Consider the following 27,338-nt stretch of genomic DNA (forward strand, 5'->3'; position numbering starts at 1 on the left):
GAGTGATCTCAACGAAAGGCCTTCTCAACTCTTGATGGTGACAACTTCTTGAATTCTTTAATCGTACCGGAGTGATCTCGACGGCACGCTTGAACACATTCCTTCGGAGTGATCTCGACGTAAGAACGTGGGCTCTAATCCACGGAGTAATCTCGACGTGGGTGAGGCTAGCCAGACCTCCTACTCTACTCTCTACGATAGGGGAGACGAAATGTGAAAATTCTTCAACAAATGACTCCAAAGGTTCCTTGGGCATGCCATCCCCTTATATAGTGAGGATGGGTGCCAAGTGAACGTGAGAGAGGACGAACCGTCGCGAGACATGGTTCGGCCTCTCCTTACAATTTGAAATGCAAACGTAAAGAGTAAAAAAGAGAACGACAAGGACGGGGCCCAACATTGGCCCAATCCATAAATCCAAAAATACAAACAAGCATGAAATAAACATAAGTAAAAAATAGAAGTTCTTACGCGGGGTACTTAAACCCCAGGTGGCGCGCGTCGACTCGAGCCGCTCGGCGTGGTTGCTGGCATCCTGTGGTGTCTTCTTCCCGATGGTCCTCCATCAACATTCTACCCATCGAGAATGATGTAGGAATGTTATACTTGTTAAAAGAATGACTGTCACATATCTTGTCCATGAAGGGATTTGGGAGAAGTAACCAATGTATTCCAAATATGGATCTATAGAGATAGGTCAAAAAGGTTACCACTATTCTTCAAATCCATAAACATACATATCATTACCAAAAAGAGTTTTGAGATGGAGAACACTTAGAGAGGTTCATTACGATATAATAAGAATATTAATCATGCACATCATTCTATGTGTGAGACGTAAAGTGGCCTACGCTCTAATTTTTATCAGTACTAAGACAATATGAGATACTTTATTGATATCTCGATAAGACAAAAGGAACTACATGAAATTTAGTTCATGTAGAAGATGGGTTGAAAATTAAGGGCTACACAAAATTGAGTTTTCAATGATGTTCAAATGACATAATGTCTACATTCGAAGTTATGTTTCTACAGTAATGAAGTATAACCTATTGAAAAATTCCCAAGTAGGTCAACTTAAAACACAACGACAAGAATGGAGTACATTATGCTAGCTGAAGTCTCCCAAGAATAAAGAGTGATTGAAATGTTCATCACTAATCCTAAATTTTACTTGATCATGAATCCTATTCCATTGTTGTGTGACACCCATTGTGCTATGGCACAAGTGAAACAGTCAAGGTATCATCTGAAGTTACAGAACTTCATAAGACGCTTCACTTGATTAGGAAGATAATCTTTAGTAGGAGATTACACTATGGAAGTGTTCCATTTACTGACATTATAGCAGATCCATAGACAGAGCAACTTGCTCAATGAATTTTTAACCTCACTCAAAAACAAATTGTTTGTTCTGTAAGAGTGTTTGGATTTTGTCCAAGTGGGTGATTGATGGAAATATATGTGTCCGGCAAGCCAATCACACATTCCACATCTCGTTTCATATTCAGTAAAAGAACATATTTATTATAATACACATGTGGTGCTTATAATGAAGTCTATGAATACAGGATCTGACTTAGTGAATTATGATGAAACCGTGATACGGATATCACTAGTCATTATGCATGTGCTCTAAATATTCATATTCAAAGGATAAACGAGAAGGACATCAAAGAATCCCGATAGAATAGGACTATCTAGCCTTACTCATATGATGAGTATGGCTCGTCCCATAACCATTAGTGTGGAGACGCTAAGAATAGATAGTGGGTATTCTTTAGTTGAAAGAGTTCACTGAATTGTTCTGTACAATTGTTCGGTAATATACCAGACTGTCAATCAGGTTGATTCACGTCACAGTTGTGTAAGTGGTCCTTATACCTGAGACACCAAAGATGTCTTGTGGATGCACGGTTGTACTTTGATTATAGCCAACGAGTCTCTAATCATGAGATTCTAAATGGTCTTAGTTCGGGTTCATCAAGAAGTTCACGAAGATGATTGAGTGGTGAAGATGGGATCATCCACCCTCAATGATGCCGGGCGTGGACGTGTCATCGTCCGGTCGGGTATCAAGAGGATGCTCTGATTCTAAAATAATGTTGGACATCGTCGATAACGTCCTTTGATGGGCTAAATCGCTAATGAGGGAATGTAGTTACATGATGCACAGTGTCCTAGACGGGGTGTACGTTCAGACCCAGACTCGTGACATTTCGCCGACCTTCGAGCTCTTTAGTGGGCAACTGGCGAAAATGACTATAGCCTTCTAACCCTTGTCAGAGCGATGCTGGCGACTAAGCGTTGACCAGAATAATTCCATTGGCACTCGCACATAATAGATGGGCTCGACCCATACCATGAAATTTACTAATATGAGTGCGGCGGAGTACAATTAAAAATATATTGAATAAAGTCATTGACGAGTAAGGGGAACAATGGCCGGTGCGGATACGTTGTCAAAGGCATGCAATTGGTGGGGCACGACTTGGACTTCATTGGCAGTAGTATCACATCACATGAGTCGACGCTCGAGGGGTCGGGGATGAGGAGGAGAGGTGTGCGATGGCGAGGGGATGGATGCCAGAATTTATAGATCGTGTATTAGTCAAAAGCATTAGCAGGAGGAATCAAGCACTAATGGGTTGTGTGATGACGGGCAGCCGTTGGTTGGCAATGAGCATTGACAACACATCAGCAACCAGATCAGGCGCGAGATGCCAGGGCACATTGGGCCCGGGCTACCGGTAGTTGTCGAGGATAATTGATTGTGGTTTTGTGGCCGTTGCGTTTGATCGCTGCCCAGTGATTGACAGGCGCTCAAGGGGGCGTGGTGCAAAGGTTGTTAGGTGGTCAGCAGCCCGCGGTGCCACAACACGGTGGTGGTGCCTAAGTCGGATCTTTGTTGCAATCACAAGTTGTAGTTTCGTCGGCGCGTGAAGTTGTGGCCAAAAATCCTTGGCTCGTTCGACTCACCGTACCTCATTTGCTGCTTGGAGATATCTATTAGGCATGAAGCCTGCAGGACTCAATAGCCTATCACAGATGTACCTACAGGGGTCCCAACTGTGTGGCGACTGAAGGGTGCGCCTCGGGGGAAGCTGTAAGGACTATCGCATACCGCGCATGATCGGTGTATGAAGTCGTTGCACGTGGAGGTGGCTGTAGGCATAACCCAACGGTGCAGCCGTAGTTAGTTGGACGATAAGCTTATACCTGATGGTACAGTCACACAATGTAGGGCTCCGTTCTAGTGATTCTGATGAGAATATACAAGAGTAAGGAGTTCCCCCCATCGTGGGCGCCTTGACAACAAATCGAGTAACCCGTTGGCAGACGTGCCAAACGCAAACCCGTTGGGCTGGTGGGACGATGATCAGGTGGTCAGCGGCTGTAGTTTCCGACGGGGTAGACGACGCCGGAGATCGCGATAGCCTTCCACTCCATTGCATCTTCCCTCTTCTTTCCTGCTCTGCCTCCTCTCTTCCTCTTCCCCTCTATTCTTCTTACTGGTGATTTCTGGGTGTGGAGTAACTGACAACAAAGAAATTCCAGATATGAAACGTGTGCAATGCCCATCATGCCCTTATATAAGGCCATGATGAGCCCTTTACAATGGGTCCAATAAGGGGCCAATAAGGGACCCTGTTACAACATAAATAAAATAAACTAGGGAAATTAAACAATGCAACAATAAAAAAATAAGGACGAGTACAACGATAAGGGCACAAAACACAATGATAAGGACGTGATACGATGACTACCGACGCGACAAAAACGAAAACACGATAAATTGGTGAATAAAAAGATCAATAGATGACGAGAAATTTGAGTCACTCAATGGTGCATTTGTACTTCTCACGTGGATGTTTAACACCTATTTATTCATCGTAGGCTTGGCGTGGCCGGTCGGGCGGGACACGGGCTGGTAGGGGTCGATGAAGACAATGATGATGGCTTCAAAGACGTGGCGGTAATCTCGGGCTCGTGCTCTCCATCACTCGGTATATGAGGTGACAGCTCAAGGTAGATGATGAGATGAAGTGCTTGGCCAACGTAGTGAAACATAGGAGAAGATTTCTCCAATGAATTCTGAATGCGTCATTACTAACTTGGATGACCGATTAGGGTTTGAAAATTGACCATACACTAAGTCTTCTAAGGAGTGTCAAGTGGATGAGGGATCATACGTAGACAGTAACACATGACGATGATTCTTCCATGAATGAGTCGATACACACTCCTTTGCAGTTCTAGAGCATGAGGTGTAGCTTGGCACCCCATGATAACATGCAAATAAGAGCTAATAAAGTGTTGATTTCATCATAATTTTTAGGATTCTAATGCTTAAAAACATTAATTTCTAATGCATGTTATCATGATTTTAGGTTAAAAGAATAATTTCCATAAATTTCAAGTTAAATAATACGTTTGATAAATAAATAGGTCAATATATACATTTAAAACAGTTTTCAAATGATGATTATAAGAATTTAAATGCTATTAATTGACCTATTTCTATAAATAAATTGAAAGTAATTATAAAACTTATTTTAGAAGGTAATAAAATATTTGTTCGCATTAATAAACATTTTTTACCATTTATTCCATTTGTTTTTGAATTAAAATGTTTTTTTATTAAACTGGCCCTTATTGGGCCAGTTATGGCGCTCACCTGTGGTAAGTGGCGCAAGGCATATGAGAGGCGTGCACCGCACACAGCATCGCATAGACATATCAGAAAGGGCGCTCGGGCCTTCGGTGCACAACACGCACACATGCAATGCCACGAGTCTCGCACATGGAGTGGAGCCACGCAAAGGCCCAAGGAGCCAATCCCGTCGCATTGTACATCAAACGTACAACGCGAAAAGGAGAAAAAACTAACAGAATCGGAAGAATCTGTTCTTCCGATTTTGCGGCGATAAAAAGGGGAAAATGAGAATTGAGGCTCGTTCTTGATTTTTAAGCTCAAGGAAGGAAGGCCTAGCTCCCTTTAAGACTCAAGAATCGACCCGGAGAAAATTGGAGATCGATTTGGACCAAAATTTTGCAGATCCATCATCGCATTCTTCCCCCCAATTCAAGCAACATATCATGGAAATCAGGGTGTTCGTTGCGCGGAATTCGCCCATATCGAGTCGTTGATCACTCCTGGTACTTCTAGGTTTATTTTGAATTAATTTTACAATTGATCTGGCATTCAATTTTTCCAATTTTGTAGTTTAGTTCATGTTCAACGTTTTTCCCAAATTATGATTTAAGTCATCAGTATTCGTAAATTGTACCTTGTTCTTATTGAATTAGTACTCCTTGAGTATCAATTAACCATTTCGAATTAGATTCACCCCTTAAATCATCCAATTTAATCTCGTGTTCCTTAAATTAGCAAATCGTGGATCGTGTTCACGATTTGCTAATTTAGGACATCTTTACAATTTCGACTCATTTTGGATGAAATAAAAATTTGATAAAAACCTTCTTACCATTTCCAAATCCGTGAGAAATAAATCATATAAAGATGCAAAACAAACCAGAAAATATTACCTTAGGGCATCTAGTCCGTGAGAAGTGGTGATTAATCCCTATAAAATAATAAACAATTAGGATAGACTATCTCCTCCAAATCATTCCTAATTCACTAAATAATTCAACAAGAACATAATTCATATTGAATTAAGTCTTTAGCAAATCGTGAATAAACAAAGCATACTAGTGTCAGATTTTTATTTGAGGTCAAATATTAAAATAAATAAGTAAAAGGTAATGCAGTAACTCTGAGAATCTAAGATCAATTGAACACTCAAATAACCTAGTTAGGGGATGAGTTAGTCATTCTAATCAAGAATTGCTAACTAATCGTAAAATCTGTTAAATCTGAGTAAAAAAATATTATATCTGTTAAACCTAGAGTGCTAATGCCTAATCTGACAAAAATTTAATTTTCTATTGCCTCCCTAAGGATCAACCCCTTACTCAAGCATTAAAGGACAAACAAATTTTAGTGATTAAGTTCGAAAAACCCCTAAAATAACGACATATAAACACATATTTTTGAACTTATCAACCCACTGTTGGAAACTCAGTATAACAACTGGCTGATGGAGTTGTTAACTAGACGGATACATGAGCCATGAGGGTCAGACGTAAATATTCTTTTAGACGTCAGAAGATGTACTTATGTTTTGGGGGTTTTATGAAAAATACCAACTAAGTATAAACAAGGGAAAGCCCTGAACAAAATTCACCCTGGCTAGAATTTTTCAGAGGCCTTCTCCTTCTTCTCCCCTATTCCAATATCCCTATCCATGCACGATGCGATCCGGCGGCGTAATGAGAATAGTGGAGGTAGAATGGGGCCTGTTAGTGAAAATGAGGCAATTCAATGTGCGGAGAATTGTGTGCATACGTCTAGAGGTTTCACACATTAGCAGCTTGACTTCTCTCGCTCCCGGATCCAAGAAATCATGGATGTAATCCGTGCAAATGTTCTTTTTTTTTAATGATTTTATTGATGTCGTTCGATTCCATTCAAGTCTTCTGCTGCGTAATGTTTTGATTTGTTCATCCATGTCAAGGCATCTAGAACCCAACAGAAAATATATGTAGCCAGAAATTGAATAGTAAATTTCATATCTTCATCAATGTTCATTAATAATAATGTACTGATTATAGTGCATGTGTGATGCTTATATTGAAATCTCCGATATATAACTTAAATAGGTGATTTATGTTGATATCCCCATTGGGAGGTCACTTTTGTTTTATTGTACTTTCAAATATTTGAAGGATACTCTAGAAGGACATCAAAATATTCAGAGAACATAACTCTCGAGTTTCACTTATATCATGAGTATGGTATATCACGTAATAATTAATTTGAAGACGATAAGGATAAATAGTGTTTGATATTTAATCACCTTGAATTGATCCACATGAACAACTGCATGGGTTCATACCAAACTGCCAATCACTTTGATTTACATGGTTAATAATAACACACCTAGTGTACATGCATATACACATTATATTCATGATTTTAAGGTTTAAATTCATCTGAAATGATGCATGCTATCCTTGATTTAGCTAATTTCCTCTATGCCATGTCATTCCAGAAAATTCTAAATCTTAAGATAATTTTTGATATCTTTGATTTAATGATAGTTCAGCCTTCTTAAGGTCAACTCCTTATAAGATTAGTTATTGTTACTGAGTTAAATGGCACAGAACTTCAGTGAGGTGCACGCAAAGAACATGTTAAGAGATGAGAATAATAAGTCAGAGTCAACTTTCGCAATTGACAAAGATTTTCTTCATAAGGGCGAAATGGATATTTTACGCATTAAATTTTCCTTATCCAAACTTTGGTTTCAGGTGGCAGGAAATCAAAGAGCATTTCTTTGGGATCCAATGGAGAAAACTTAAATATATATATATTTAAGTGTTATGATTTCTTGAAGATTTTACGCATTATTGCTATTTTAAAAAAATTAGTAAAAGAGAAAAAGGGCCTGCATGTATAGTTAACACATCAAACTGGCCGGGTACCTTGCTGATGTGCCCACGCCACTAGGTGACAGTGATGGGGGACCATCGCGCCTTGTTTTTTTTGTTGTTTGTTTTGTTGGTTTAATTCCTGTTTTATGTTTTGCCTTTTCACCTTCCTTAACTGGCCTGGACCCTCCCTATAAAGAGAAGGGAACCCCTTGTATTAGGAAGAGGAAGAAAAAAGACTCAAAAATGTGATTTTTACCTTTTTTTTTTCTGATTTTTAGTGTTTTTTTTAGTTTTCGAGTTATTGACGAGAATGCCACTCCGAAGTTAGGAGAGAGAGAGAGTGAACCCTAAAGTTCTCAAGAAACCGCCGCCGTCATCGACGGAAACCGCCACCATCGCCGAAAAATGCCGCCCTCGCCGAAGCTCCGTCGCCGGCTCCTCATGCCCCTTAGCGCCGCCAGCGACCCCGCCGGGCCACCAGCAGCCGCCAAGGGCTGCCGACGACCCCGCCGGATCACCCGCAGCCGCCCACGGCCGCCAGCGGCTCCCAGCGACCACAGCCGCCGGGCCGCCGCCATACGCCAGGCCAACGCGCGACAGCGACCACCCACGGCCGTCGCCAGCGACGCCACGGCCGCCAGCGGCGAAGCGCCACGGCCGCGAAGCGACGCCAGCAGCCGCCACGACCGCCCGCAGCCGCCACGGCCGCGGTAGCTGCCCACGGCCGCTAGCGACCGACCACGGCCGCTAGCGACCGGCCACGGCCGCCAGCGATTGCCAGCAGCCGCCCACGGCCGCCCGCAGCCACCCACGGCCGCCAGCGACCGCCAACGGCGGCCAGCAACCGCTAGCAGTCACCAACGACCGCTAGCGATCGCCCACGGCCGCCAGCGACCACCCACGGCCACCAGCGACCGCCAGCAACCACCCACAGTCGCCAACAGCCGCCCACGGCCGCCAGCGGCCGCCCTCGGACGCCAGCGACCGCCAGCAGCCGCCAACGACCGCCAGTGACCACCAGCGACTACCCTCGGCCGCCAGCGATCGCCCATAGCCGCCACTGGCCGCCAGCAGCCGCCCACGGCCGCCAGCGACCGCCCACGAATGCCTGCAATTGCCCGTGGCCACCTACGATCGCCAACGACCGCCCGCGAGCGCCACTGGCGACCGCAGCCGCTAGGGCCGTCAGAACCGACTACGGCTGTCCGGCCGATCGCGGCCGCCCAAGCCGCCCGCCTCCGCCAAGACTGATCGGGGACGCCATCACTTGGACGCCCCGACCGCAAACCCCCCTGGCCTTTCGGCCGCTGTTCTCTTAGAGAATTTGTCCTGTCCTACGGGTGCCCCTTAGTTTCCCTTTGGATGCCTTGCACCTGCCCACGGCCGCGCTTCGGCCATCTCCTGCATCCTGTCCTAGCTGATCGTGATACTACTGCCGCACCATGTCGCTCGCCTTTTACGGGTCGAAAACGATACCCCGAGCCTATCATTCCTGGTACGCTCTCTGACGTTTCCCATCGGCGTTATATTATTTCTTTCAGTACCTCCGAACGTCTTCTCCACCGCCGTGGTTAGAATAGTGATAGATAGGACTCACATTCTGAGGGTTAGGATTTCCTCCGGGACGACCTTGGTTGGGACTGTCGAGGGTGTGTGCAAAAGCGGCAGTAGCCGAGCTCGCACCGTCGGCCTTCGACCTGACAACCGGATCATCGGGAGCCTAGTGGCATTACTAAGTCCTGCTTGTCGTAGCCTAGTGGGTGTTGGTACGTGACGACATCGAATTCATACTTCTCATAGATTTTATTGTCGCATCATCATTACATGGCATCGTCATTACTCGTCCCCGATCTACGATATGACTGCATTAGCCCTCCTTTGGTGTAACACGAGTCGTTCTATCTGAGAACCCGATCGTGTTACATCAGATAGACTGGCCAGCTAACCGTCACGGTACACACATGTCGCGTGGCGTAGAGCAGGCCTAAGGGCACCGCAGATAGAGAGGAGATAATACACCCGTCCCGTATCCCAGAAGTATCCAATGTGGGAAAAAGTGTGATGGGCGGCAACAAAGCCCAATCATCAGTGCAATGGGCTTCAGCAGGCAAAGGCATGATGTGACGCAATGGCGAAGGGTCGTGAGATTGTTAGAGGATAACGGAGTTCTGACGAGTAGTGGGACCCATCATGTCACGATCTGGCGTACCACATCACACTATGCGGTCCTCTCTTGAATGTCTGGTTTCACTTCAAACTAATTACAGAGATGAGATATTTTGAGTTCTTATCTCAACCCTTATATATTCTCTCTCCTCAAACAGAAAACTATTTTTAAATCCCTGGAAAAATGAGCATGAAGTCATGTAGGAGATCTGAGGCTAGACCTAGACATGTTGAGAGCTGAGTGAGGTTTGTTTTGGCATCAAAAGGTTTCTTATTGGTCAACGGATGAGCAAGTTCTACCTCCTTCAAGCCGACATACCGAGAAACCGTAATCCAAATAAAATCGTCCCTTAATCATGAATTATTGCTTAAGTTTTGACAGATTTGGGTAGGAAACATGGAATTCCGCAGGCCGTTGACCCATTAGTTTATATTTTGACTTTGTTTAGATTTAAATGCAAAGTTTAGATCAGAATTTAGCATAAATTATCTCTCGTGGTCAGAATTTTTGTAAGCAAAGGAATTCAAAAAAATTTCAATCAAAAGTAAATGGTTTTGATTGATTCCAGTCTCACTCAATTCTCTTGTGAATTGGGTTTTTCCTGAATTTTATTTCACTTAAGTTGGCTAAGAATTTACACTGGAAATAGACTTTACCGCAAGTTGGAACAGTTCAGAATTTATGGATGGTAGATTATGGCATAATTTTCTCCCATCTCTTAATCATTCAATGTGATTATTGTGGGAACAGATGCTCTTGTTTGATAGCTATTTTAGGTCAGCTTAATAATTCGAATTGGTTTCTATTTGACTCCAGAATCCTTCTTTGACCACTACATCCTCATGTGAATCTCGATTTGCCAGAGTCAACTCTCAAAAGCTCATTCTCTGTGATTTTAGATCTAACACTCAAGTTTCAGGTTCCTTTACAATTGTCTTTCAGTTAGCTTTCCATTCTCACCAATTTCACTCAAGTCTGACATAGATTGATCCCTAAAATTAGGATCTGGCCTAGACATCCTCCTATGCAAAGTAAATTCAGAACCTAGACTTTGAATTGTCATATTTTTGAGGTCAAACTTCAATTTTCACAATTATAATTCATTGGATTCCTCGTGCTAATATATTAACAGTGGCACCAATTTCGTAAATTTTGGACAACGTTTGACCACTCTACTAGACGTTGACGTTTCCGTATTTGACATATCTAAGAGAATGACTTTGACTTTGAGCGCTGCCTTCTTGGGCCAAACTAGATCTTTTAATGAAAATTAGGTCCCTTTGAGTTACTCTTAATAAATATTTTTCAGTTCCCACTAGACATTCAAATTTTTCAACCCACCTAATGACAACCCTAATTCCGTGTGGATTTGACCTGTATCTGTACTATACTATTGTTTAGATTCAAAGTATTGAGTCAGAAATATCTCTCCTTGTGAGTTTTGATTGGGTGCCTTGGTGTATGGTTAAAACGACGATGCGTCTTGGGCACATTAGTTGTGTAAGTGGTCCTAAGATCTATGACACTGAAGATGTTTTAGAAATTGATGGTTCTGTTTTGAGTATGAGCTACGAATTCTTGTACATGGAATTTGAATTCATCTTGGCTCAGTTGAAGCAACAAGTCCATAAAGATTATTGAGTGTTGAAGATGGGATTGCTCACTCTTGATATAAGATGAGAGAAATTAAGGAAGAGAACACGATGAAGTCCTTGTTCAAGGTATTCGAATATTGGAGAAAACTTCTTTGTTGATTTTTTAATTTAGTAATACTAACTTGGCTGATGATTAGGTTCCAGCAATTGATCCAACCCTAATTCATTGTAAGAGTGTCAAGAGGATGCTAGACTATACATACATACAATTTGATGATAGGAAGTTTTAAGGAGTGAGTTAATGCAGTCTTTCGTATCTTCTAGAGCACGTGGGTAGCTTGGCACCCCACATATTGGAGATTCAACTTATCAACTTTGTTAAATTACTCCGTGTATAAATAATATATTTGGTAATATAGGTTGGTCAAAAACATATATTAGGCGACATTAGTTGATAACTAGATTGCTACAAGAGCCTATAGGATCACACTTAAATGAGCCTTTATACATTAGAATGTATACTTATAGTCTGATCGTTAAATCAAAAAACTCATCAAGTATAAAATGGGTACAGTGATTCGCCCATACCAAAAATTCTGGTACTTCCTCTTCTTCTTTGTCTCTTTAGCTCATCTCTATTCCCGGTGCAGTTGGAATGACATAGCAACAATTACGATTGGAATTTATGACCAAGGACTGGTTTGACTGGGCTGAATAGGGACTGGATGTCCTCCATTTGAAAGTGGAACAATTGGTCAGACATGTTTAGGTCCAAAGGATGAACTGGAACTGAACTGAAAGTAAATGATTAAACATTTATTTAATATTTTTCTAAAATTCTAAAAATATGAATTCCAACTCGAATGAGAGGTTTCGATTGAGCTTAGCATACAAGCCATATGTTTGAACATCTGTGGACACTGACTTAATTTAGAAGATATTTAGCATTACTACAAACATAAACTTTGTTCTTTGACTTTGACATTGACTAGTCACCCAAACCAGAGCAGGATCGGTCTGGACGGAACTGAGACTGTACAATAATGGACCGAAACCATACCAGAGTTTAGGCAAGGTTTAGTCCTTTGCTAATGATAAGTCAAAATGTAGTTGGTTAACCTAGTCGATGTATAATTTTGAGACTTATACAATAAAGTTTATAATTAATTCCAATTCACTTATTACTGATGTAAATTAGTGAGTAAGGGGTCAAACTGCAGAAATTGCCTTGTGATTAAGAATGGAAATTTTGAACGAAGAAATGCTTAAGAAAGTAGTCAAGATGAAAGATTGTGAAAACAAGAGATACTAGATATGTATTCTGATTTTAATTCAATTAACTTTATATGTATAAGTTCTTAATTCTTATGCATAAGAATTATGAACTTATAACCTAGATTACCAAAGTATTAAAATCATGGAGTGAGGATAGGTTGAAAGGAATGAGTGGATATGATGATGAAAACATAAATAGGGGTTTCCTATGAAAACTCTAAGGAGGAATGGGTGGTGTAAGCTTTAACCCCCACTTAGAGGGTTTAATAAATTATAACTGAGAGTGAAATGATATGGGGAAGGGATAGAAAGATGGGGAAAATGGGGAAAAATCCCAACTAAGTGTTTAGGACTTTCAATTCCTTTAGTGATGATCCCAAACACTAATCTTCCTTCATGCACCCATATATTGCGCCCGGTGCCTTGGAGTGTTGTAATAGACACACGAAGATATATGAAAAGAGGGAAGAAACTCACATTAGAAAGAAGAAAAACCCTAGGCTGGCACTCTAAAGCCTTTGTTGCACAATGTCCCCTAAAAAAAGAGAGACAAAAAGAGTACAAGAAGTACCTAATTTTGGGATCTATTTATAGTCTCAGACATAGGTTATGGAAAGAGAAATAAGAGGTGGATCCACCCACGAAATTCAGCCAAAACTACCCATGGGATAAGCAGTTATGGCCATATGAATTTAAGCATTTCTAGACATTCATTTCTAGCCACTAGTTCCACCAGAATAGGGAGCCACCATAGCATGCCACATCATTCATCCTTGTAGGGAATGAATTTGACTTGTTTCACAATAAAAGAGAGCCACCAGTTGTTCCACATCATCCCCCCTTAACGGGCCTCAATTTCGCTATTTTTTAACATAAAAAAATACTTGGAAGATATCAAATATAATTATTTAATTCTCTTAAATTCAAAATTAAATATATCGTTATCGAAAACTCCATTTAAACCATTATAAACATTTGGATCAAATTATTACCAAATTAATTGTTTTTAAATGGACTATCCATTTAAACCATTATAAACATCAAAATATACTTAGTTAAATCTAATAATGAGTTTTTAGTGGATATATGTGTTTTTTTGTGAAGCTTTCCTAAAATTCATGATAGCATTCATAAATTAGGTTAACTATGCTCTAAAACACATGAAATAAACATGAATTATCATGATTATTTCATATTATCAGTTAAAAACCTATGCAAAATTGGGACCGTCAAACTGTACCAACGATGGTGGAACGTTAATGGGGTATGTCAGGGTAGAGTAAGTATTCAACATGCCAGGTTTGCGTGGATACATCTAGAGGCTAGAAACATGAACATGTTAACCTATCTCACAGAAGGAACTCAGACATCATGGGTGTGATCTGTGTAGTTGATTTGATCAATCCTTTTGAATGGTTCGTTACAATTCCTTTATTTGTCCACCTCTGTATGAATAACTCCTTTATTCATCTCAATCAATGCCTTAGAACCCAACAACATTTTATGTTGAGACCAAACTATATCAATATGTCAACATATATTGTGCCATGGAAAATCGAGAAGGCCAACCAATCCTTCTTCTTCATCGCCGTCTCTTCCTCAAAGGCTTATCACACAATGTGCTCCTCCGTTAGCATTTGCACTCTCATAGCCCATAGAAAATAGTTGTGCTTAGAAGGTGAAAAACTCATATCTAGTCTCAACTGGTGATCCAGGATTGAGAGTAGAAGATCCCATAGAGTCCCCCTCAACTTTAGAAATCCACCAGCTTGAGAGACAAAATCAGCACCCGACGTGGCAGGAATCTGCTTCTTCTTCCTCTTAGGATCAAAAACTATCTTAATATACCAAATGTTGGGATATAACCCCAGATCCTACTCCTTTTCAGTACCAGGAATAAATTTGAATGGAGAGAGCAGGGGAAGAATAAGGAAGAATAAAAAAACCCTCGTTCTGATTTTGAATAAAAGTAAGTTTTGTTTCTTCTGTCTAAAGAACACTAGAGCAGGAAATGGAAATGTCAAAGTGCCAGATATAAAATATCATAATTGTGGGACCCGTCCAATAAAATAAAACAGTGTCAACCTGTCTTTGACTTGGCAACAAGGACACCTCCACAGATAGGTGGGATGATGATGACAAATTCGTTATTGTATCAATGCCTACCAACCTTAGTTCGATGCCACCTTAGAGGATAGCATATACATGTGGAAGTTGTCACCTATTCCATACATGCATGATGATTTTTTTATAACTGTTCCTCTAAGAAATATAAAGATGCCAATGATAAAATTCATGGGTGTCCACAAAAAATGATGATTATTTTGAAGGTAATAAGGGAATCAGATTGATAACAATAGCTATGAGTTAGTAATTGCCCTCTATGCCGATATTGGGACAAATGCTGAATTATGATATCAATATATGTTGGTATAGTACGAATGTTATTCAGTGAATACTTTAAATATATACTATAATATTAGTAAAAAATAGGGATTTATTATAATAAATAAGAAAAATATTATCACAAACACACTACATAAAAATATCTACGTTCCAAGTATAATACATTTAGTAACTTTATTTAACAAGACAAGTTATGCTTAGTGTAATGGGAACAATCTAATTGGGCATGAAATTACCTGTAGCCCATTTATAACTGAGAACCGGTCCAGAGGCTGTCATAATAGCCCATCAAGGATCTAGATTAAACATTCCGCAGTCAGTGTCCATAAGCGACAAGTTAATATGGACCAGTCACTTACTAGACCAAATGTGGAGATTAATCAGGCTACAATATTATTAATAGAGAAAACGTTCATATTAAACAATGTATACTCTTTTTTCTTACTTTCTCCATATGCGGAAGTTTTGTGAGAATAAGTATGACAGCTGGATATAGGATCTCGCAATAGGAATTAGATTTCGATATAAGGGTAACATATCTGCCGCAGTACAGATCCCTTTGGCATCCATCCTGGTATCTATAACAGCCACATGTTATACATATTTCTGATATCGAATGCCACCATCTCTTACTGTCCTCGTTTTCCCCGGTAGGAGATATCGTTTTGTCAGGATCTATTCCGACATCTGGGTTTCCTTATCCGATAGCTGGTAACATCATCTGGCCCTGTTTTTATCCCTTTGACATCCAAACTAGTGTGAATATCAGCCACAAATTAGACGTAAATCCGACATCCAATGCCACCATCCCATAGTGTCTTCATTTTCCTCTGACACCGGATATTGGATTGTTAGAATGTATATCGAAAATCAAACACTTCTCTCGGTTAGGTTCATTTTTTACTGGATTTTAGGATTACGTTGTTCTGGTGTGAATGTTAAAGGTATGAATATAAGTACTGATACCTGTAAATATAAAATATATGTTAAAAATAACTGTAAACAGAAATATAAATATGAATATATATTATACAAGTATTTACTTAAATCCAAATACAAATGCAAATATAAATGTAAATAAAAACTACAAATCTCGTAGTTAGTTTTGTCTTAGATTATGTGGAGAATCCTTGACAAAAAATGTTGCTTACTTACTGTTGATTGTTTAGATCAATAAGTTAATTTTTGGGTTAATAGCACAGTACATCCCAAACCATGTCCAAAGTTTGCAAGTTAACCTTAGCTTTTCTTTGGCACGGTATATCCCAAACTCACTAAGTCGTTTGCGATATATCCCGGTGATGACGTCGAGTCCATCGTGGCTGCCAGGTGGATCTCCGGCCAGATTTTTACCTGGTGGGACCCACCTGGCCGCCACGCTGGATTCCACGTCATCACCGTGATATGTCTACCTGCCAAGGGTTTAACTTAAAGAGAGAGAGAGAGAAAGGCATTCTAGAGAGGGAGAGAGAGGCGTGCTCGATAGAGAGAGAGATGGAGAGAGAGGTTCTAGAGAGAGAAAGAGAGGTGTTCTAGAGAGAGAGAGGCATTGTTCTCTAGAACACCTCTATTTCTCTCTCTAGAACACCTCTCTTTCTCTCTCTAGAACCTGCCAAGGGTTTTCTGATAAGAGAGAGAGGCATTCTAGAGAGAGAGACGGAGAGAGAGGCGTGCTAGAGAGAGAGGTTCTAGAGAGAGAAAGAGAGGTGTTATAGAGAGAGAGGCGTTGCTCTCTAGAACACCTCTCTTTCTCTCTCTAGAACCTCTCTCTCTCCTTCTCTCTAGAACTCTCTCTCTCTCTCGCTCTCTTGGCAGGTAGACATATCACGGTAGTGACGTGGAATCCAGCGTGGCGGCCAGGTGGGTTCCGCCAGGTAAAAATCTGGCCAGAGATCCACCTGACAGCCACGATGGACTCCACGTCATCACCGGGATATATCGTAGACGACTTAGTAATTTTGGGATATAGGGTGGCAAAAAAAAGCTAAAGTTAGCTCGCAGACTTTGGACATAGTTTAGGATGTACCGTGCTATTAGCCCTTAATTTTTTGTCCAAAAATTTGACGTTGATTTTTAAACTTTGTCAGATACCAGCGACGCCAACTGGTTTTTGTCCAAACTAGGAACGTGTGACCACAAAAGTTTCGGTGCCGGTTTGGTTTTGCTCATTCTATGGGTCTCTCCCCCCCCCAGGCCCTTTCTCGTCTCACCCTCTCATCTCTATCCATCGACTGCCCTTATAGCGATCTGACTTCTCACTCTGCCGTATAATGAAACCTTGAGAAACAAACTCAAATCCTTCACCTTTGGGATCTTTTCAAGATTGGCGGCCCACGTTTGATCCATCAAACGTCATGTCCTCCATACACATCTTATCCGACAGTATCGTTTGCCCCTCTCAGAGAGCACCCGCCGGAGGCAACTCCCGCTGCGAGTTGTCTTTATGGGACTTGGCCCTGCTCTCATTTCACAACATCCAGTACGGCCACCTCTTCTCGTTCCCGGCAGGCGCTCCCACGGAAGCCGTCGTAGAACGCGTCAGGTCGTCTCTATCGATTGCCCTCTCACACTTTCGTCCCCTCGCCGGCCGCTTAGTCGTCGAGAAGCACGAAAATGGCGGGGGCATCTCCGTCTACATCGACTGCGATGACCGCGGTGCCGCGTTCCGCCTAGCAGCCGCAGACGGTGTGCACGTTGCAGATGTGGAGGCCAGGTCGAAAGACGTCCCTGCCTTTGTCGATGACTTGTTCCCATGCAATGGCGCCGTCAACTACGACGGAGTTTCCCTTCATCTGCTCGCCGTTCAGCTGACGATGCTCGAGGACGGCGTCTTCCTCAGCTGCTCCTTCAATCACGTCGTCGGCGACGGAACCGCCTTCTGGAACTTCTTCAACGCCTGGGCCGAGATCTCGCGTTCTCCAACGTCCCATCTTCGTCTCTATTCCAGGCCGGTGCTTGAGAGGTGGTTTCCCGCCGGTTGTCGACCCCCGATAAGGTTGCCCTTCGCGCACGAAGGCCAGTTCATCGAGAGATACTCGGCGCCGCCACTGAGAGTTAAATTCTTCCACTTCACCGCGGCGGCTGTCGCCCGGCTCAAGGCGGAGGTAAACGAGGAACCGGGCACAAACAAGATCTCGTCTTTCCAGGCTCTTACGGCTTGCATGTGGCGATGTATTACTCGGGCGAGAGGTATCCCCGAGAATGAGACAGTACACTGCGGGCTGGCGGCAGACGACCGGAGGCGATTCAGCCCTCGGCTGCCGGAGGCGTATTTCGGCTGCTGTATCTCCGCGTTAGTCGCCTCAGCCACCGCCGGAGAGCTTCTGGCCCGCGGCATGGGCTGGGCCGCGGGAATGATCCACGACGCAGTCGCTGGCCATACCGATGAGGCGATCAGGGAAGAGGCGAAAAAGTGGATGGAGGCCCCGATTGTGTACCCTCCCTCGTTCCTAGAAAGGTTTTGCGTCTTCATGGGAAGCTCGCCGAGGTTTGACAAGTACGGGTGCGACTTTGGGTGGGGGAAGGCGGTGGCCGTGCGCAGCGGCAACGCTGAGAAGTACGATGGGATGATTTTGGCTTATCCTGGCAGGGAAGGCGGCGGAAGCATGGACTTCGAGGTCAGCCTTTCGCCCGAAGCCATGGCCATCCTCGAATTGGATGCGGAGCTCAATCGAGTTGTGTCATCCAGCTCATTCATGCCACCTTCAGGAACTCACTTCTCTCAGGACATCAGTCCCCTTGCTGCAGGAGCTGTTAAGACCGATTAACAAAAGGTGAGATTCAGACCGTTTAGAAGTTAGGTTTTATGGTTTGTGCGCGGAGTTTCATGGTTTTGGATTTAATAATGGTTGCATGTCACATGTGTCTGCTTTCAGCATTTTACTAGGTTGCAAGAAGATATGCATGGGGTCACATGCTTCAAGGACAATAGAGTGCGATGCCTAGTAAGTAGTGATAACTTTATGAGACGTTGTTCAAATTTACAATAGGAAAGAAAAATAGATTATGGTTGCCAAGCATTACCTCTTACCTTGTTGAAAGAAATACCCAAGGTGCTATGGTAAAATGATGAATATATTAAGCCGGACAAGATAAATATGATGGTGTATATAGATTGATAATAAGCCTCTGTATGTCACCAGTAGGGCCCTGGTGCTGGGTGTAGGCTTATCGTATGCTACCGTACAGGAGCTCCACCTTGAACTCCCAAGACAAAGGAGTGACCACCAAGGAATCATCCAGAAGAGAAAACCAAAGTGGAGAGGGAAGAGAGGGAGAAAGACGAGGAATATAAAAGGGAAAAACACCCTGGCAGTTGTCATTCGAAATAGGGATTAATGTCCTTAACAGTACTCGCAATCCGGGGTAATGGAAATACATTTGGATCCCAAAATCAGATAGAATATATGCAAAATATGTAGATTCTCATACCTAAGCTTTTGATATGTGGAAAGTATTCAAATTATTGAATTCATGTTTAACCTAACAGATAGTTACTCAAATTATTGAATTCATATTCAACTTGATTAAAAATTCATAAAACTAATATTTATAAAGATGTGGCCGTCTTAAGAACAAAATAAAAGGTATTAAGATAAGAGATGAGTTATACATAAGACTGGATAAATATATGAATACATATTGAGAGTAAGATGTAGTATACACACTTGGCATAAAGAAATATAAATTAGAGGTAGTAGAAATTTATAAATATATAAGGGGCCAAGATTGATATATAAATATATTAAAGAAGCAGGAGACAAATGTATAAAATTAAATAATTGTGAAATATTAAATTTGATTTTTTAAAAAACTAATAATGCGAGAATAGAGGGTACAAAAGGAAATACAAATTAGACAACTAATAATATACTTTGAAATGATTTCCATAAGAATATATGTGCGCAATGCGGCTTAAAAGACATGTGTTATACTATATGTAGCCTCATAAAACAGAAAAAAATAAATCATGCATAAGAAAATCGGTGAAAACATGATGGAAAATCCAAACCCCAAGAAGATAGGTGTAAATGATATCCATCCCTTAAACCTAGCAAAGGTTACAGGCTGGATGATAGATTTTGTGGTAGCATAGATCTTGCGGAACTCAAAATTTTGATGTACTAGTAGGTGAGCACATATCTTGAGATTTAGACGAGGGTCTGAGAACTAAATGATTCATAAAGTGAATATTCTAATATTAGAATGTTTGAATGGCAGCTTATCCATTGACAAAAACTGTTTTATCTTGGTCATTGAGTGAACAGTTGGTCATGCATAAGAGTAACATGGGGACTATAATGAGCTGGTATGAATAGAAAAAGATGTATCCAGGCGGTGATAGCCACAAATAACATGCCATCTTTAGGGATTTATTGCGTATACTGATATTCATAAACTCTACATGTTTTTTCATTAAAAGGATCAGAAATCCATGTTATTTAAACTTAATATATATATATACTTCGATAGTTATGATTCCCTTTATAACTCTGTGATGTTAAATTTGTTTAAATGAGTTTGGGGATTTATGATATTTTCATAATGATGCAATGATGTGGCCATTTTATCTTTTTTGAGTTTTACGATGTTAAATTTATAATTAAAATATTTTTCAAGTGAAATATTTTTACATTTGAAAGCACATTTATGTCTGAGCTGCAATGATGTGACAAATGTCACAGCCAGATTCATGCGAATAATGCCAATGATTGTGATATATGTTCTCATCCCCTTATTGATGTAATACGATATCGGCTGGGATCGAACGGCACGTATTACAACACAAGGGATATCGAAGCAGGTAAAGGATGCCACAATGTCATGATGCAAAGTTTTGAGACCGATGACAAGTACAAGAAAGATTGCAAAGTGAACAATCAATTAAATTGACGAAGTTTGATTAGAACACAATCGACTTCCCAATGTTTCTTTGGACCAATTCGACGCTACAAGATGAGGGGTAATTGCGTTTACCCGTAGGCGTCCAATCCTTCTCAGTAAGCTACTAGCGCATCACCAACAAGAAAATATCCTATTTCTCACTAGAGTGAGCGATGCTGAATCTTCAAGGGTAATCCTAACACTGGGAGGCATGAATCACAATTCAACAATACTGTAAGAAATGGCCAAAGTGCGAATGAAGGGGAGAACGATAGAACTTGATGGGCGACACCCGTTGATGGAGCAATATGGTCGTAAAATAGATCCAAGCGACGAGCGGTGCACAAGCACAGCAGTATGAGGCCCAACCAAGGAGCAGGCGATGAGCGGCACACAAGCACGGTAGTATGAAGCCCAGACAATGAGAAAGCGACAAGCGGCGGACAAGCACGACAGTATGAGGCCCAGACGAGGAGCAGGGTCATAACACCCTAAATTCGGTCTTTATTTCATGCTATTCACACAATTTTATGCATTTGAAGAGCTTAAAATGGGGTTGCTAACACATATTTACATAAATTTAATGTTTCCAAGTGATTTCTGATTTTTCTCTATTTTTCTGTTAATTTACTGAATTTCTGGTATTTATTTGAGCTTGAAACAATTATTTTTAAATGAAAATGGCAGGCTTAAAATTTAATTTTGAGCTTAATTATTATGGGGATGAAATAGTGAATTTTCAAGAATTTTTTGGAATTTTCTAGAATTTATTTAGGATGTAATTGGATTTTTCAAGATTTATTTAAGTGAGAAATGAATTTTTAAAGAGGAAAAGGATATATTATAATGAGAAAATGAGTTTTAAAGAAATTTTTACTCTTCTAGGGGCTTTTCACAAATTTCAGTTGCAATGCTGCCCTCAAAAACAGCTCTCGGTCGTGTATGCAGGCGTAAAGCTATTATTTAAACAGTTATAGGGTTTTCTTGCATTTACTTAGTATTTTTTTAATGGTTTTTATGAGAAATCATGGGAGAGAGAATGCGCAAGGGGCATTTACACAATTGCTTTTGGGCGGCGTTCAGGAGGAATTCCAGGATTTCTAAAGGAATTTTCTGCAAAAAAGAGAATTTAAAATGTGCCCGCCAATGAGAGGGCGACACATCATGGCATGTTAAAAGAGAAATGAATAAATAAATGAATTTAAATCCAATGGCTTAAATTGATTTAAAATTCATTTATAAATAACTTTTGATCCTGAAATCCGATTGAGATGATTTTTTTATGGATTTTCTCGTCTTGATCCCTCTTTCTATCTGTATGGTTGGGTCATTCAGATCAGGCCTACATTGATAGATAAAAATTAATTACTAAACGGGGGTAAAATGGTGATTTTTACCATGTAACCTAAGTATGAAAGCTGAATTTCGAGAGGGGGAGCTCATTCTTGATGGTGCTCTATCACAGCTGCAAGACAGAAAGGAGCTCCAGCTTGGATCAACCTATTTGGTATTTTTTTTTCATCTTTGTAATTAAACTTTTGGTGTATTTTGGATGTTGTTAGTTGCATTTCTTAATCGTTCTTCTTGATCCCTGTGTGAACTTCTAAATCGCTTGGCTCGAGCGGAATGTACAAGCCCTGACTAGGATTGAGAGGAGAAATTGAGAGATTTCCTAGCTATTCCAAATGCATATAAAAGAAAACTATAAAAAAACTTATAAAAAGGGTTAACATTCTAGAAGATTAAATTTCCATTTCATTATCCAATGGAGTAGTTATTACTGAATTGTCGAGCCTAAGGAACCAACCAAAACACATCTTAATTTTCTTCTGAATCTCTCTAATTGAATTCTTTGATCTTTCAATTGGATCAATTAGTTCAACTTAGAGCCCCTTATTTCTTCTACTCCTCTCATCTCTTCTACCCGCCTCTCTAACCTCCTTGTCTAATTAAATTGATTTGATATTTATTGAAGATCAAATTAACTCTAATTGGGGTTGAAATATCAAGAAAATCATCAAATTGAATTCCTTACTAGCTTCCCTTGGACGATACTCATACTTATCACTACACATCTTAAGTAGAGTTTTTCTAAATTTTATTGTATAAGCTAAAATTTACAATGACAAGGGTTTAAAGTTGCATAAAATTTACCCCTATTTTTGGCTTATCATAGGGCGCAAGCATGCGACATGCAGAAATGCCCCCCAGCTCAATTGTGCGAGCAACCGGTGGCACGCAGGCAGCGCTGATGGGTGACAAGGAGCGGGCGCGGGGCAGAACGCCAACCTGAGGAGGGTGCGGCAGCGAGGACAAGATGCGGCGTGGCAAGGAGTCAGGGCACAGCGGACGTTGAAGGACGTGCGGCCGAAGGCGGCGTGCCTCTAAGAAACAGGCGGACAGGGCGCTGGCGTAGTGAGCGCTAGCGCGTGCGGCCAAAGATGCGCACGAACAGCGCGGGCGGGTTGTGGCGCAAGGGTAGGCAGCAGAGGCCATAGCACGGCCAAGATTGGGCGTGCGTCATTGCTAGGCAATGCAGACACGGGCGCACACCGCCGAGAGTAGGTGCACGGCAGGTCCCTGTGCGGGCTGGATGCTGGCGGATGCAAGGCTAACGGGTGTGTGGTAGAGCACAAGCATGGACAGGGCCGCGACGGCGGTGACAGCAGGCACAGGCGTTGAGGGAGGGGGTTGAACCACACAAATCCAAGACTGCTCCAAGAGGGTTCTTGAATGATTCTTGGATCTACGACAGACCAATAACTGGAGTTCTTGATGGCGAAAATGATCCGACGATACCGGTGGGGGACGACGACTATCCATAATAATCTTTGACGTGGAGAGAGGTGATGACAAACCCACGATCCACCACACGAACTATCTACTGGTGGAAAGAAAGAAATAAAAACTCAACTTCAACTTTTCCATTCAAATTCACCTCAAGGTATCCTCTTGGGCATGCCAGCCATTATATAGGGTCGAAGCCATGCCCAATCAGCCATACGGGAGGGAACCGCCTCTTGACGAGCGGCCCCCTCAACACGAGAAAAATAAAACTGTTCAACAAGTACAAGACCCAAAACACAATAGGCCCGTCCACAATTCGAGAGGAAATTACATCCAAAGAAATAAACGATGAAAAAAAATAAAGCACGTGCAGATGTGTCTTCAAGCGGAGCACTTGAACGACTTGTCACGAGCGTCGACTCAAGCTGCCCGATGAGGTTGTTGGTGGCTTTTGGTGCTGGTGGCGAGTTGGTGCCCCATCATCCTCCCTGGGTGGGAGAAACTCGACTCCGACGTGTTGATGCCGATGACATCCTCGATCGGTTGCACTAGTTCCGGTCGAAGTCGATGCAGTTCAGCTTCCGAGATCCAGGTATTTCTGACGATGCGCGTCCCTACCATCAAACAAGAAATTTGCGGTCCAACCACTCCCCTGCAGAATCAATTACTTCTTGTAGTATCGTATCTATGTTTTCTGGCCTCATAGGTTTTGAATGGAAGGTTAGTGACAAGTGTGCATAATTCTCACCACTAGTTAAGCTCGAGGGGCTATGAGGTCTATAATCAGGTGGCGAAGGAAGGTAGCGCACTAAGTCACTTACATTGAAGGTCGGACAAATCCCCAACTCCAGAGGGATGCTCACCTCATATACGTTGTCATTGATCAACCGGGCAATCGAGAAAGGCCTAGTGCTACAAGGGTGTAATTTTGTAGCAACCCTTGGAGAGTATCTCTCAGGCCGTAATCGGACCATCGTCCTTTATCTGCCATTTGCTTGTACTTGTCATTTTGTAATGCAATGCGTGAATGGATGCTTTGATGCATGTTCCTGATATGTTGTGCAAAATCTAACCCTTCCTCTGAGATTTTAGCATGTTCATCTAGTGGTATGAGGTTTAGGGAACACCAGGGTAGTTGACCATAGATGATCTCGAATGGGGTCTTACCGGTTGTACGGTTGTGCAGAGAGTTGTAAGCAAGTTCTGCTCGAGGCAACACAAGGTCCCACGAGCAAGTGTTTTCCCCCGCAATGGACCGTAATAAGTTGCCAAGACTACGGTTGCCAACTTTGGTATGACCATCCATTTGGGGATGGTAAGTAGTGGAAAATTTTAATTGGGTTCCCATGAGGACCCAAAAAGTTTTCCAAAAGTAACTCGTAAATTGCACATTACGATCCGAGACAATGGTCTTTGGTACACCATGTAATTTGACAATATTGTCGAAGAAGAGTTGTGCGACGCGGGAGGCATCTGATGTCTTGGAGCACAGCATGAAATGTGCCATCTTAGAGAACCTATCAAAAATGACCATGATCGAGTCATGTCGCCGCGCGGTCTTAGGGAGTCCTAAGACAAAATCGATGCCAACGTCTTCCCACGGACTACTAGGCACCGGAAGAGGCGTGTACGAGCTGGAGTTCTGCTTTCTCATTTTGGCGAGCGAGCATGTTAGGCAATGCGAGATAACCTTGCCAACGTCTCTTTTAAGCAAAGGGTGGTAGAACTGGTACTCTACTGCCTGAATAGTCTTGTTAACTCCGAAGTGACCACTAAGGCCTCCAGCGTGAGTCTCCCAAATGAAAAAATCTCATAGTGAAGTACGTGGAATGCATAACCTCTTTTCATAGAAGAGGTAACCATCTGAAATGTTGTAGCCTCGTAGCTCGGAGCTCGTCTTTTCTTTTAGGACACGTAGAATGGGTCCAACATTGGGGCAGTCTTTGTAGTCATCTTTGACCCATTCAAAACCCACAACTTGGGTTTGCATCATGTTTAGAACTAGTGGCCACCTGCTTAAGGCGTTGGCCACGGTGTTATCCTTGCCCTTCTTATGCCGGACTACAAACGTGTAATCTTGTAGATGTGCTATCCATCGGCCATCACGATTGCTGACCTTCCGCTGATCGTGTAAGTGACGGAGGGCACTGTGGTCTGAATATAGGACAAACTCCCGTGGCAGAAGATAATGCCTCCAATGGTGTAACGATTGGTCCAGCGCATAAAATTCTCGATCGTAATTGTCGTATCTCCGGCGCGTGTTATTTAGCTTCTTACTAAAATATTTGATGGGGTGTCCTTGAGATAGGATGCCTCCAATGCCCACTCCGGAGGCATCACCGGTGAACTCGAATACTTTACCAAAAATGGGTAATTTTAGGACTGGTGCTTCGGTCATAAGTTTCTTTATGAGCTTGAAGGCCTTGTCCACTAACGAGGTCCATTCAAACTTCTATCTCCGTAATAGATCATTGATAGGGGCAGTAACCCTGCAAAATCCTGGCACGAACCTTCAGTAGAAGGTGGCTAGTCCCGTGAAGTTCAGGACATTGTGTACGTCCTTTAATTTTGGCCAGGATGTGATGGCTTTTGCCTTGGCTGGATTGGCTGATACTGCGTTAGCCGATAATATAAATCCGAGAAATGATACTTCCGAAGTAAGAAGACTACACTTCTTAAGGTGAGCATAAAGCTTCTCCCGTTGGAGTGGGGAACATACGTCCCGAAGGTGCTCTAAGTGATCATTCCTACTAGAGCTGTAGATAAGGATGTCGTCAAAGTAAACGACAACAAATTTTCTGATGAAGGGGCAAAGCACTTCATTCATTAACCTTTGGAAAGTGCTAGGGGCATTGGATAGCCTAAACGACATCACATTACATTCGAATAGACCGTCTTTTATCTTGAAAGTGGTCTTCAATTCATCCCCTGGGCGGATTCTGACTTGATGATATCCACTCGGAGTGGATAATGTGGGTGGGTTCGTTTGTTTGGTTGACGGGTACCATATGAGTCGTCCACTACCATAAACAAATGTGCAGGTGTTTGCCCGCTCAGAAATCTGGATGTCATGGTCAAATAACCATGGACGTCCCAAGATGATACTAGCAATTTTCATTGACAGGACATCACACAACACTTTCTCGTCATAAGTGCTCATTTTAAGTGGGGCGTAGCACTATGTCCTGACTGGTAAAGTTGAAGGGACTGTCCAAGAGACATTGTAACGGGTGGGATGTGGGACGAGTGTCAACCCCAGCTTTGTGGCTATCTCTTCAGATACTGCAATTATGCAGCTACTACTGTCAACTATGAGCTTCAATGTGCGTCCTCGAATTTTGAGATACAAGTAAAAAAATAGAAGTTCATTGAACCGAGTCAACGTGGGTGTGCGTAGTCGAGTTCATCGGGGATGGTAGTATGACAATGGGTGTGGGATGAGATGGGGCGTTACTTAACACCATGGTGGGAGTCAACTGTTGAGGCCGGGTAGACCCAGTCCGAGGGGTCGTGAACACCACCGTAGGGCCTGGGGCGGGGACTCATCTAGGAGTTGTTAGAGTGGAGCTCGTACTGCCGATTTCCACTCTATTCCGTTGAATCCCTGAGTTGACAACTGGTGGTTCCGATGTGGGTGCCAGCGGAGTAATTTGGATATAACCCTAGGGCTCGTCATATCCTTCTTCCTCGAGAAGTTTTCCCGGAAACTCGTTGACCTCCATGTC

General features: G+C 42.2%; 1 protein-coding gene across 3 annotated transcripts; it reads left to right on the forward strand.

Annotated features, from left to right (window-relative positions):
* The first annotated feature begins 17,166 nt into the window (after positions 1 to 17,166).
* LOC144703139 (uncharacterized) lies at positions 17,167 to 18,972 on the forward strand. 3 transcript variants are annotated; one of them, XM_078575234.1, is made up of 3 exons: positions 17,167 to 18,430; positions 18,533 to 18,716; positions 18,819 to 18,972. In XM_078575234.1, the coding sequence occupies exons 1-2, from the start codon at positions 17,298 to 17,300 to the stop codon at positions 18,708 to 18,710; spliced, it is 1,311 nt and encodes a 436-aa protein (XP_078431360.1). In that variant the 5' UTR covers positions 17,167 to 17,297; the 3' UTR covers positions 18,711 to 18,716; positions 18,819 to 18,972. The 3 variants fall into 3 exon arrangements, with proteins under 3 accessions (XP_078431360.1, XP_078431359.1, XP_078431358.1); XM_078575233.1 differs by having other exon boundaries at positions 17,168 to 18,439; XM_078575232.1 differs by having other exon boundaries at positions 17,175 to 18,716.
* The last annotated feature ends 8,366 nt before the right edge of the window (positions 18,973 to 27,338 follow it).

The sequence above is a fragment of the Wolffia australiana genome, chromosome 5 (assembly GCF_029677425.1).
Source record: "Wolffia australiana isolate 7733 chromosome 5, ASM2967742v1".
Classification (NCBI taxonomy): domain Eukaryota; kingdom Viridiplantae; phylum Streptophyta; class Magnoliopsida; order Alismatales; family Araceae; genus Wolffia; species Wolffia australiana.